This window comes from Aplysia californica, unplaced genomic scaffold (genome assembly GCF_000002075.1).
Source record: "Aplysia californica isolate F4 #8 unplaced genomic scaffold, AplCal3.0 scaffold00776, whole genome shotgun sequence".
NCBI classification, from domain to species: Eukaryota; Metazoa; Mollusca; class Gastropoda; order Aplysiida; family Aplysiidae; genus Aplysia; species Aplysia californica.
The window spans coordinates 102,343-115,175 of NW_004798046.1; the positions used below are offsets into that span (position 1 = coordinate 102,343).

Here is a 12,833-nt window from a genome sequence, read left to right on the forward strand (position 1 = left end):
GGGGGGGGTTGTCACATTCAACATCATACCCCTGTATTTGTAGGAACAAATCTGTTTTATTTCTCCTTTATTGAATAAAAGAAGAGATAATTCAAGTTCAGTGATTTTGGCAAGTTGTGACAGCTTTACCCATTTAGGAACGAAAGTCACGGCAGGGTATTGTGTTGCGCTGTTGAGCCATAATTCCAAGAAATTTAAAGCTGACGGAATGTAAAGAAATAGTAAATAATAATAGTAGGCTAGGATTGCTCCAATGACGTAGGCAGTTCCTTCACAAAAATCGGAAGGATACCTCAAATTCCCAAGGTTCCTGAAAACAATTTAAAAAAAAACTAATTTTGTGTTTTGACCCGTGAGTCTTATCTCTAGATCTGTTATTATTAATTGATGTATGGCTTCATCTAGCACCATTTTCATATTTAGATGCAATTAGGACATTGATTAGATCTATAAAATTGATAAGATTTTGAATATTTGTCTTGGAAACCAACACTTTCTGCAATTCCTTTCGCAACTGTGTAGTTAAGCCAGCTCGCGGAAACCCCGCAGCCACTGCAGAGCGGGCCACGCCGAGAGTAGGCTGAGATCTGCTAGTAGTATCAAAATCTAGTAAGCGGTCGGGCATCGTGATAAAGTAGGTTATCGATAGATTCAGGCGGCTTCAGGACTATGAGACAAAAACCTTGATCTAGATCTAGATGTTCAGATTCTAGATGTAATGTTTCATGATCGTTGGTCATGGCAAGCTGGAAAATAATAAACGGGGGGGTATGGAATAAGGAGCAGGGGGTGTGCAAAAAAACCCTTGAAACTGGAGGGCAGCTTGCTTATTCAATACCTCAAAGTATTCTGCTTTGTTGGGTTAGGAATTGACCTTTTTTTCTGACGTTTGTGGAATTCTTTTTGGGAGTGTTGAAAACAGTTCAGGTCAGGGTTAGTGTAGACGTAGTGGAGAAAGTATGATGCTGTTTAAAGTTATTCCTCGTGCTTTCTAAATTCTGTGGTGGGTGGTGTGTTAGGTTCATTGTGATTAAAGAGGTTATCTGTTGCGGTTTACCTAAAAAGACTGCCCATGCATTGCTTTGTTGCATGGGGCTGATCGTGTTGGACGGACCTATGTGATAGCATAATTATTGATCTATACAGTGTTTAAGTGCTAGGTGTATGTACAAGTCACGTACATTGCTCTTCTTATTGGATTAGGATAAAGGAGTTTTGGACAGTTTTTTGTTTTAAAATTTTTTCCAAGCAAAGAAATAGAGGGAAAATGATGGAGACTTTTCTAAATGCATCAGGTTGCCATGCAGGCAAAGATTGCTGCTGCACTCCCCCCTCCTCTGGGCTCATGACTCCTTTTTTCAGCCTTTTTACTGCTACTCCTTGGCTCCTTCTTACTGCTGTTTTTCTGCCATCCCCTGATCTTCTGGTAGGAAAGATCTGTATCTAGCCGTCTCGGACCAGGGCGAAAAATCTTGGAGGTCCCATGTGCAAATTGCGCACGTTAAAGATCCCTTGGTGGGCTAAAATCGATTTAGAGTAGGCTTCTGCCTTGTATTTTTCTTACAGATCATCTGTTGTAGCACTGCTCACAGAAATTTCTCTTTTCTTTCCTGACTGGTGTCTGGTTCCTGTGGTACCCCTTCGTTTTACTCAGCACAGACTCAAGATTTACAATCTGAGAAATCTTTGGGGAAAATATTGTGTGAAGCCACGGATACAGCTGAAAGAATAAAAACTTGAGAAAATGTGGAATCCAGTAGGTGTGATGTAAAAGTGAAAGTACAGACTAATTTAAAAGAAATATTTTGTTTCCTGTTCCTTGGGGTGGGGTGTGCAGTGGTGGTGTTGTGGTTGGTTTGTGGAACATGGCTGAAAAGACAAGCCAATGCACAGCAGTAGGTGGGAGGGAGGGCAAATCACGGGAGGAGGGGGGGGGGGGAGATACTGGAAACACTTGTGACTTAGGAAATGAAAATAAATGTCTTTGAAGTTATAGAAATGTATGTATGGCAGTGGGGGTGGGTTTTTGGGTTTTTTTTATTACTCTGGATTCTGTCAGTTTTTATTTTCAAGAACCTAACCACTGTTTAGAGGCTCCTTCTTTCTCATTTGTTTCGTAATGCTCTATTTGTAATTTGATTTGCTCCCCGATGAACTTGTTCATGTGTGTACCTGGATACCTGGAGGTGTCATCTCTGATTCAGAGATTGACTTGTAACAGCCCTCCATCCTTCCCGGTGGCGAGCTGCCGTTGCACAATCTTCTCCAACCAGGCCAGTCCATATCTTAATGTTGTCCATCCCTGTTACCGTCTTCTCCTGGCTTTCATGCCCCACGTCTTTCCTTCAAGCGCCTCTTTCCAACATTTTATTTTCTATCAGCAGGGTTTGTCTTGTGTGGAGAATCAGGCATACCTCATTGTTTGTCTTTTTTGCTCTCCTATTGGTGGAATGCTCGGTAAAGACATGCACTGAACATAATGTAACCTACACAAACTCGTGTCTACAGGTACATCACCCTTTTTTCTTCTACCTTGGTTTCAACAGGATTAATAATGTGGGGGGATGTTTAGTTTTGGTAAAAAGAGCCATCTTTATGTGTGTGGTTTTTGGATTTGCTTTATTATAATGTATAATGTGGAATTACATTTTCTGACTTGCAACAAATCTTGATCAAGATGGGCTACTGAATATGTAGCAGTACTAGAAAACCCCACATGCATCAAATATGGGTCAAAATTTGCATATTGAGAATATGCATATAATTTGATTTAGGAAGCCTGAGTGATTTGCACTTAAATTCATGCCAGTTTCTACAATTTTTGGGCTTATGGAGTCATTGGGTGGTTGGTTGGCGGGTGCTCTGGTGTGGTTTGCTTCTTATTTCCTGTCAAACATCTATCATCTTTATTTCCCCTCCTCCTTTTTTGTGTTTGTTACTCTGTTGTAACACCTCTAATCTTCGCCACTTGTATGACCTTATATTGTTGCAAGTGCCGTATACCTCTTAATGAAACTTAATGGAGTCATTGGCATCATGTCTTAAAGCTTGTTCATTTGTCTTGCTTTTGGTGAAAAAAAACCCAAACCCATCTATCTGGAATAGAAGGAGATGTTTTTGATGAAGTTGAAGGAGATGGGGTTTGCCAGGTGCCAGAGGTAAAATTAGTGAGAAAATGGCCGTCTTGAGTGTTCATGGAAATTGCAAATTTACATTTTTGTGCCTTGTTTATTTCATCAACAGATTTTGGAAAAACTATTCAGAAAAGTGTTCTGTTCAATGGACATAAAGATGTTGAGAAAAAAAAAAGCAAGAAATTTGTTTCAAAATTGCCCAACAGACGGGGGGGAAATGTCAGTTTGTTCCATTTCATTCTTTTGACGAGCGCCTGAATCCACCTTGCAATGAGACGTGTATCAAGTTCAACAAGCAATGAATCATTTATTTTTCTGCTTTATTGCACAATACATATTTCTATATTTTTCATTTTTCATTAAGGTGGATATCAGAGCCCAGTTTAGCCTCCTTTTTTAATAGGAGGAGGAAGGGTGTATTCATTGGGTGCGCACTCATGTATGATCAAGGGTATTAATGTACAGTGAGGTCAAATGGCTGATGTTTTAATAAGGATTTTGATATATTATAATGTGCAATGGTTTGTTTACAAGTTGTGCTAATTCATGGCGATCTAAAATCGTTCAATGAATGCAGCTTCGCTAGTCCTAAATGGGTAAATGTAATGGGGAGGGCCATTTGTGAGCTATAAGGTAGGGTCAAGAAAACATAAAATAAACGTGTTAGTACAGTGAGTTCACCGATGTTTAGTGGGAAACCATACACGAGAAGTGAAAGTTAACTGTTCTGGGGAAGCTAGACTCTGCTGCCTAGATGACTCCTTATTAACCACAATGACACATATCTCGGACCACAACGCATTTGAGGGCCCGCTCACAAATGACGTCAGCTCGGGGGAGGAATTATAAACCATATTTTTTTGGCCTAAAATTAACACTTAAATTGGACCATATTTTTTTGGTCTAAAAAACTAAAATTAACAGTTATTTCCCTTTAGCACAGACTGCTAGAAGTTAGATTAGAACTTGAGTGAAAATGGGCATGAAAATGCTGTTGCTGATTTGATGGTTTTTTTAATGCTACCTCTAATGTAGATCTAGCTGAATAGATAAATAGATGGATAGACAGAGAGACACTGTCTGACAGGTAGATCTAGATCGTGAACCTTGGTTTTTGGCGATCATTTTTACTAGGATGCCCCAATTCATTCTATCCATGGAGAAAGTAAGCAGAGCTGTTTTACACAAACTAGAGCAGGAAATGGCTGCTCAGGAGAACCAGAAATGCAGGGCCATCCACAGGCATTTTTCAGTTCTTTTGATTGAAGCAGAAAAATGGCCAAAAAATAAGCTCATTTCTCCAAAAATGGGTAAAATTCGTGCTTCCTAGCCAACCTGATCCCTAAAATCAATGGTTTGCGACCATGTGAATCTCACTATAGACAGACAACAGCTATTCTTGATCGATAGATGGACCGACTTCCATATCAGTAAACCACTTTGATCTATGTTCTTTCAATCTAAATCTTAATACAGTCGTGCATGGATAAATGGAATTTACCGGGACGAAATCAATTTATTTGCGGATGTGGTAATTCGAGGAAAATGTGAGCAGTGAAATATAGCCATGTGATAGAGTGCAGAGCACTGAGCAGGGTGGTGTGATTTTTTTCACTCATTCCAGTAGGCCTAATTTATGTGTTGTGTGGCGAGGTCTGGTCACTGTATCAGCGATGGGTGGGGTGGGTCACTTGGGTGCCCTCTCTTCTCTGAAATTGGAGGGGGGAAAGCCAATTGCTGAGCCTCTGATTTTGCAAGTTAACATTGTCCATGAAGTAGAAATTAGTTTTAGCAATCCCTGTTTTTGTTTTGAGGAACAAGGGAATAGTTTACAAAAAAAAAAAGAAAAAAGAAAATACTGTGGAAAAGTTTTAACTTGTGATTTCTAAATTGAATTCCTCCTCAGGTCATGCATGCATAACTTCCTGCACTGAACTGATGTGGACTAATTTTCCATTTGCATAAGCCTGGACTAGAAATTGTCCTTTTGATTATTCGAACTAGCATTTCCTCCCTCTCCCTCCCTGGTCTCAATGACACTGATCATTACTTTTGGTTATTTCAGGAGATAAACTTGGAAGAGTTGTGCATATTATCCAATCCAGAGAGCCGTCCTTGAGAGATTCAAATCCTGATGAGATTGAGATCGACTTTGAAACTCTGAAACCTTCAACACTCAGAGAATTAGAAGAATATGTTATGACGTGCTTGAAGAAAAAGCCACGTAAACAATACAGTAAGTCTTTTATTTAGATAATTTTAGTCTTATGATGTTGATGTTGATTTGGTTGTTTATTAGGATGATAAGAACAGCTGTGGATATTTTAGATTTTGCAATTTCCTATTTACTCGTGAATTCTTTGGTGCATGAAACCATGGCAGATAAAGTATGGGGTTATGCTTTTCACTCTTTCGATGTATAAGATTGCAGATGTACCCATGCAATATTTTATTCTCAATTTGAAGGCTACATGCTTGTGTTCAACAGTATGTCGTCATTATTTAAGTCTATTTTGTCAAGAGTACTTGGGAAAATAGATTTTGTGTGGATATACAGTCGAACCTGCCCTGACGGCCACCTCTACAAGCCGGCCACTTTCCATTTCCCCCCTTGCGTTTCTTCTATATAATTTAACTGTGTAAAACGGCCACCTATCCAACGCGGCCGCGGCCACCATTTTATAACACACAGCTCCTATCACACAAAGCAATAACACCTGTCTAAGACGGCCACCTTAGTGACTCCATTACGTTTTGTCATAAATTGTGCATTGGCCCCTGGCGTTGTGGGCGAGCCGTCATAATCCAATCACTTGTCGTTGTTGTTAGGTAGTCCCTCCAACCGATCATGTTGCATAGGCCCCTCCCTCTGTTGACCAATAAGTAGGCTACCAGTTTTCAGTTGCTGGTGAGTTTAGCGTGTGATCCCTCATTACCCATAAGCCCCGTCCAGAACTCGTGCGCAAATCGTAAGTGAGACGAGTGGTCACTGTTTACCCAGTCGATTACAAACTTGTGACAGAAGCGTCGCTCGTTCTCTGAGTGGTGGCGACCCATGTGTTTGTTTTAACACGGCACTCTGTCTTCCTTTTCTGATACATTTCGTTTTATTGTCACCCTTGCGCAAAATCAGCAACAAAATAAAAATAACAAACAAAATAAACAAAATCAACAATAAAAACAACAACAATCGATTGGGACTTCAGAAGGGAATGGTTTGTTTTCTTCATCTTGATCAGTCCTGCCTAAGACAGCCACCTGTCTTATACGGCCACTTTTCTCCTTGACAATGGGTGGCCGTCTTACACAGGTTTGACTGTAATATGAATCTCAGATGCTTTTGAATTTTGGATGTATTCTGTTTCTCTCTGTAAAGGTGTTGGTCTTTAGTGTATTGTAACAGTATTGATGAAAACACTTTCAAATGTTGCAAAAGAAAATCCCATGCTCTTTTGTTAGTACGAGTGCAGACATTGTCAGGTCATGCAGGAGAAAAGAAAGAAAGTGGTTTGAAAGTTCTTCCCCAAGGAGATATTGTTGTAATAGGCCATGGTCCTATGTAGAATTTGTTCTGCAATTTGTCATTCCAAACCGAATTGAGTGAGAAGCTACTGTCTATAGAAATTTGTTTTGTTGTCTTGCAGCAAAGAAAGCATCGGGGAAGTCGAAAGAAGAGGCCCAAAGAGAGAAAAAGCTTGATTTAGAAAAGCGCCTGGAAGGTGTTCAGCAACAACTTGGGCAGACCAAAAAGCCAAAGAAAGGTTTGTACATTTCTTCTACTGGAATTGTTCAAATGAAGGGGTTATGGGTTAATTCTGCAAAAGGGATTTTTTAAAGCAGAAGTCTGTGCTTTCTGTAATCTGAAAGAAAAGATAAATATGGAGAGACTGAAAGATAAGTGAATGGGAGGGTAGACGGTAGACAAATGTATTTTTTAAATTTTTTCTGGGAATGAGGTTCTGCTTGCCTTTTGCTTTTCAGCAAAAAAAATATTGTCATGACTTGTACCATATCTCCTGTTTGTTTGAATGCTGCTTTAGATATTCCTAACATGATGTACACGATTGGTCTGTATTTGAAATGAATGAAATATTTAACATGGCGCCCCGCAGAATACATAGGGGCAGAGAAAGGTCTGCAGTCACCATAAAGAAGAGTAAAGGAGGATGGGGTTCTTTCCTGGGGGGCGCGGGGCTGCCCTGCCCGCTTACTGCCCTCTTGCAACTCTATTTTTCTTTCTGCATTTCAGGAAATTTCTGGCTCTGAAAATACCATAAGAGTTTTTAGTTTTGTTTTAATGAATATCATTAGTACTGAAGGTCCACTTATAACTGAATAATCTGTATCATTTTGTGGATTTTTCTTTCATTTTTTTTCAGAAGATGGTGCTCCTGGTGGTGGTGATATTTCTGTTTCCAGTAGATTAAGCGCCAGCAGCAGTAGCTCGTCTGGTAGTGATTCAAGTAGTGACAGCAGTTCTTCCAGCTCATCTGAATCCTCCGACTCGGAAACAGGTTAGCATTGTGTCTTTTGAAGAGTGCATCTAGCAAACTTGTACATGTGGAAGATTGCTCAGAACTACTGTACTACTGCAGCGAGAGAAAGGAACAAAAGGTGAAGGTCTGGTGTCTGTGTGTCAAACCTGTTCAGAATCTTGTTTGGGGTTTTTGTTACGTGTACAGTTGATCCTGGCTAACTTAAACACTTGGGATTTGCATCATGTGGGGGTGAATTTTTCCGTAACCGCTGTGGTACTAAGAACATGGTGTTAAATACAGAGTAAATGTAGATGCACAGTTTTTATCATTCAAGTGATAGATAGCACTAGTTTGTGTTATTGAAAACATGGGTGGTAAAGGCAAGTCGTCTTTCTTTTCTCAGCTATGGTTCACTTTTAATTCACTTGTCGCATCGACACGTCAGCTTAAGCTAAGCCACAGACAGCTGTGAGTGCATGGACACGGGACATTGGATGACGGGGTCTTCATGACGTGACCTACTGCCTGCCACCTCTCTCACCTCTTTTTGTCTCATTTGATGGCACACCACCTTTGATGAGAAAGGCCCAAGAGTGTGCCTCAAGTCTCCATCCTTCTCTTGCTGTAGTCTGTGTTGATGGCCTGCAATAAGCACTGTGTCTGTTAGCCTGGCCTGCTCTTTTCCTTCCTCGTCCAAGGTCTGAGAGTTGTCTATGTCCTTGCCTAAAACTGATCAATGGGACGGGGAAAATGGGAAGAATTGAATCAATCACCGGCGTTATATTGGCTACTGTTGTTCATTCTGCTAGCTGAAAAATACTGCTCACTTATCTGCGTTTTGCGTGAATATATGCAAAGTTTACATTGAGAAAAGATTGAGATGGAAATCTCAGTTTAAAGAATTATTGGTTACACGTGTACGAGTTTTGAAATGCTCAACTGTGAAATGTCAGCGTTGTCCGGGTTGTTTTATGTTTTGGTAAGTGGTTCTAGAAGCTGTAAAATATGCTACTTAGCCTTGTGTTTGTTGTATGAAGTTCAGGATCAGAGAAATTGGGTACAGCCGTTAAAGAATTGCAATCTTTGGGCAATGGAAAAAGTTTTAATGCAAACAGTTGTGTCTCTAATTTTTTAACCATTCCGTGATGCAGGGTCAGTTTGTGCTTCACCGGGCCATTTTGGATCCCCAGGGACTCAGAGTAGTGCTAGATTTAGCAGTCAGGGTTGCCTATAATTAGATTGGTTTGTAAATTCTCCTATCTCTAAAAGGAAAACGTACGCAGTTGCCAGTGACGTAAAAACATTACTAAAACTAAACAAAACTAAAAGGAAAAAAATTCTGTAAACAAAAAATATTGCGAGTTTAATCTGAGACTAGTTTACAAAGTGCATCTGATAAAAGCAGTATGTGGAATGCCATGAGGAACAGCGCCAGTCATCATGGTCCTCGTGCTTCTCAAGGCATGTCAATGACATGCTGCACGTCGCAGCCGCAACTTGCTCCCTCTGCCGTAGAAGAATAAAGTCACGCAGGGGTTCATGTTTTGTCTAATACTAAAAATGCAGAGAGGTGAAGCAAGATTTTAAACATTTATCCATTCGTTGTGTCAATGTCAGTTGAACTGACCTTGTTGAATATCTATTTTTTCCCCCAATTTTATAACTGGCAAGGAATTCCTCTCGAAATTTTAGAAATGGTTCATTAAAAAAGTAGGATTTTCAATAAAAGTAATTGCTGTGTGTGTATTGAAGTCGCACGAAGGCATACAATATCTGGGGCTTTGGGTTGGCAGCTAGACTAGTGGCTGATATTGTCTGCCTGGGGCTGAGGCTGATAGTGTCTGTCTGGGGCTGAGGCTGATAGTGTCTGTCTGGGGCTGAGGTTACCTCCAACAGGCTAGGGGGACTTGTAAAGATGCTGGTAGTTGGGGAAAAGGTATTGGTAGTTTGTTTTCTACTGGTATTGTCCACGATGACCAGCCATTGGACAAGTCATAATATTTGAAAAGTGCAAAGGGAGAAGTGGGAAGTGGTTGTTTGTATGGATAATTTGGACAGGTGGTCGTTAGAGCAGGCTCGACTCTACTTGTAAAGATGTTGCTTGTTGGGTTCAAATATTTGTGGTTGTTTTTTTTGTTTTTTTATAAAAATATTTCCGGGGGGAGGAGGGGGGGGGGGATTGTTTGGGGCTGTATACTGTTGGAAAGCTAGTTGTGATGTACGGTTTGAAGGTCCCCATTAAGAAGCAACATGACTATTGCGACTCCAGTTTACACTTGCAAGATCTGAATTGCTTATAGTTTACAATGAAATCCATCCAAATGTGAGATAAAAACATATTGGTGTCTGTACAATTGTATGGCATTGTTAAATATACCTCATACGACATGTGAACAATGAACAAGTGTGCAATATTTTGTTTGTTTGGGTCTGAAAATGTTGAGTGTTTGAATGGATTAGATGCAAATGTTTACATTTTTACTACTTAGCTTGCTTTGAGACAAAGGATGAGAGTTGTGTGCTTAATGAGAATGGTTGTTGGTGTCTTGAGTGCAGTGTGTGCTAAGTAGAGGCCAGTCACTTCTAATTTGTTATCACATTGTTATGCCCAACCAAGTTAAAATCTTTACGTATGCATCTTCATGCTTCTTGCATAATGCTTCATTCCCCTCATTAATTGGTGCTAGATTTACATTACTTGCTCATCTTTCATCAACCATATGCATTTTTTTTTCCTTGACGTTGTTTCGTTATCTTTTTAAAATTTATTTTTTAATTTATTTTTTTCAGTAAATGCTTTATAAAAAATCATTTCATCCAAATTAATTGAGGGGGTTACCTGGCTTCCTTGGTAAATAAATTGCTCCCTCAAAATTCTGCAGGTCTTTTCTTGAAAGATCCAGTCAAGTCTTTTTATTTTGATAGAGTAGGAAGACTTGTGAGGGAAGTCACGGTTTTCTTCTTTTGTCCCTTCTAAACGGTCCATTGTACTCGGTTGGGGAGGGGACATAAGGTTGCGTTGAAAAAATACTTTTGAGCATGATAGAGCTTTCAAAATTGCAGGATTTTTTTTTCTCTACTTCTAGATTTTGGTGGACTTTTTATGTTTCTTTTTCTCCCGCCCCGTCCCTTGACCCAAAGCCCCCTTCGAGTCCTGGCCTCCACTTGGACATAACTGATGCACTCAATAGCACATTTTAAAGATTTTGTTCTTTTAAGACAATGTACATTCCTATGTAAATTTTCTTAATGATTTATATATACATATATATATATTAAGTAGGAAAGTTCAAAATTTGTATGTCACATAATCATAAGACGTTTGCAAATGTTTTTAATCAAGCCCCTCTTCCCCCCCACCCCTTCCCCCACTTATTCTTCTTCAAGAGTGGGGGCCTTTTTATCCTTTTGTGTTAGCATGGTTTAATGTTTTCTGCTGTTTCTATCATGCTCAGAGAGGTTTAATGTTTTCTGCTGTTTCTATCATGCTCAGAGAGGATTCATTTTTTTTGTAAATGCGAGAAGTATTGAAGAATGAGTTCCCATTTCATTGTTAATAAATACCATAGATAATCATTATTCATTTAAGTAGCATCATTTTTTACATATAAATAAAACATAATGCATTGTTTTTACATACTGACTGGCTTAAATTGTTTAGCACACCTGCACTCATGTTTTTGTTGTGTGTTCGTATGGCTTGTGTTGTATGTGGATGTGTTTGTCATGCCATATTTGGCAGTGAGAAAAACGTTTGAAATAGATGAGTGGTCACTCAGCGCACATCAAAGGAGCTGGAATCTACTCATCTGGAGGTAGCCGCAGGAATTGATTTGCGTCGGCAAGAATTTGTTTCCAAATTTTGCAGAGGGCGGGAGCGAGCCTTAGGTAAGCTCCAAAAGATCAGTAGGCAGGGTCCGAATTCGGCTTGGAATTTTGAGAATAAGGATGGATTAGGCTTGCCTGGGTCTATTTTGAAAGTTGTGAAAGGAAGGATAAGCAAAAGCACCCTGGAGTACACCATTTTGCTACTTCAGTGCTTTCTTGTTGTATCTCCATGTTTAATAGTGAAAACAGTTTATAACAAAGAATGAGTTTAAGATGAAGTCACATTTTCACTGTTTAAAAAAAAGAAATAGGACAAGAAACCCTGAGGTTGCGATTTGCTGCTATTTTCTTTATGTCTTGAGGGTAAATAGACGGATTCCATAGAGTAAAAAGAAATCATCAAGATCCAATAAGACAACGGTGAACCAAAGGTCACAGTAGGTGTTTTGGCTTGTTGCGGAAACACTTGGTTCGCCTTCTAAACTGAACTAGAGGATAAGATGATAAAGTTGCTCTTTCACAAATTTGTTGAGGCTTGCATTGATGTTGGCTTGAAGTGATTGATAACTGTCGAAATGGGATTTAGCATGCTTACTTTTTATTCTCAAAAGACCAAGCAGAGTTTTTTTAACATACATCTTACAGATGGGTTTTTCTTTTTTACCTTGCTTGATTTTTTAGCAGCCCCCCTTCAGGGTCACAGATTTTTTTATCTTCCAAATTACAGATTTTTGTTGTGAAGTAAATTTAAGGCAACTTTTTAAATCAAGCATTCTGTAACAATAGAAAAAAAAGCCTTAAAATAAGTATGTCCTGGAAATCTAGCTCAAGGGGTGTACTTGTGCAAACTTGTTAATTTTCATCATATAATACAAATTACTATCAAACTTGATGGTAACAAAGACAAAAAATAGATTATTTTGGAAAGCTTTACGTTGGGGGTTTGAGGACATACAACAATGATAGGTTCAAAGTCTGTTTTGTGGTCAGGGAAAGATGAATTCTTTGCGTCAGTAGTAAAGTTGAGGAATGGCAGTGCCAGAATTGCCTCATGCTGTGGGTCGGGATGTAGAGTTGCTCAGTGATGGCAGGCAGATAGTCTTTCCAACCCCTGGTCCTCCATTGCTGTCGATGGCATTCCGTCCCATCATTTCACCACTTCCCTGGTCATCATGAATATCGGCAACCTCTTAACGTGTGCAATGGTGTAGAGTAAAAGGGCAGGGGAATTGATTCCTAAGATTTATAGTTCCATTCCTTTAAAACATTTCAATTCCTTGTTTTACAATCAAATCGATCTAAAAAAAAGTTGGGGGGTGGCGGGGGGCTGTAGTGAACACAAAGCTAAATGCTTGTTTATGCTCACCCGAGTGTGTGAATGTGTGTGTGTGTG

The 12,833-nt window shown here is 39.6% G+C and overlaps 1 protein-coding gene across 8 annotated transcripts in view; it reads left to right on the forward strand.

Moving 5' to 3' along the window:
- The window catches only part of LOC101845655 (bromodomain-containing protein 3), a 49,065-nt gene that overhangs the window by 18,580 nt on the left and 17,652 nt on the right, over positions 1-12,833 (forward strand). For 7 of the 8 annotated variants that reach the window (XM_005109407.3, XM_005109410.3, XM_005109409.3 and 4 more), the window contains 3 exons: positions 5,200-5,370; positions 6,779-6,895; positions 7,514-7,648. In XM_005109407.3, the coding sequence (XP_005109464.1) occupies positions 5,200-5,370; positions 6,779-6,895; positions 7,514-7,648 (423 nt within the window). The remainder of the gene's footprint in view (positions 1-5,199; positions 5,371-6,778; positions 6,896-7,513; positions 7,649-12,833) is intronic. The other variant, XM_005109408.3, reaches the window with a different exon arrangement.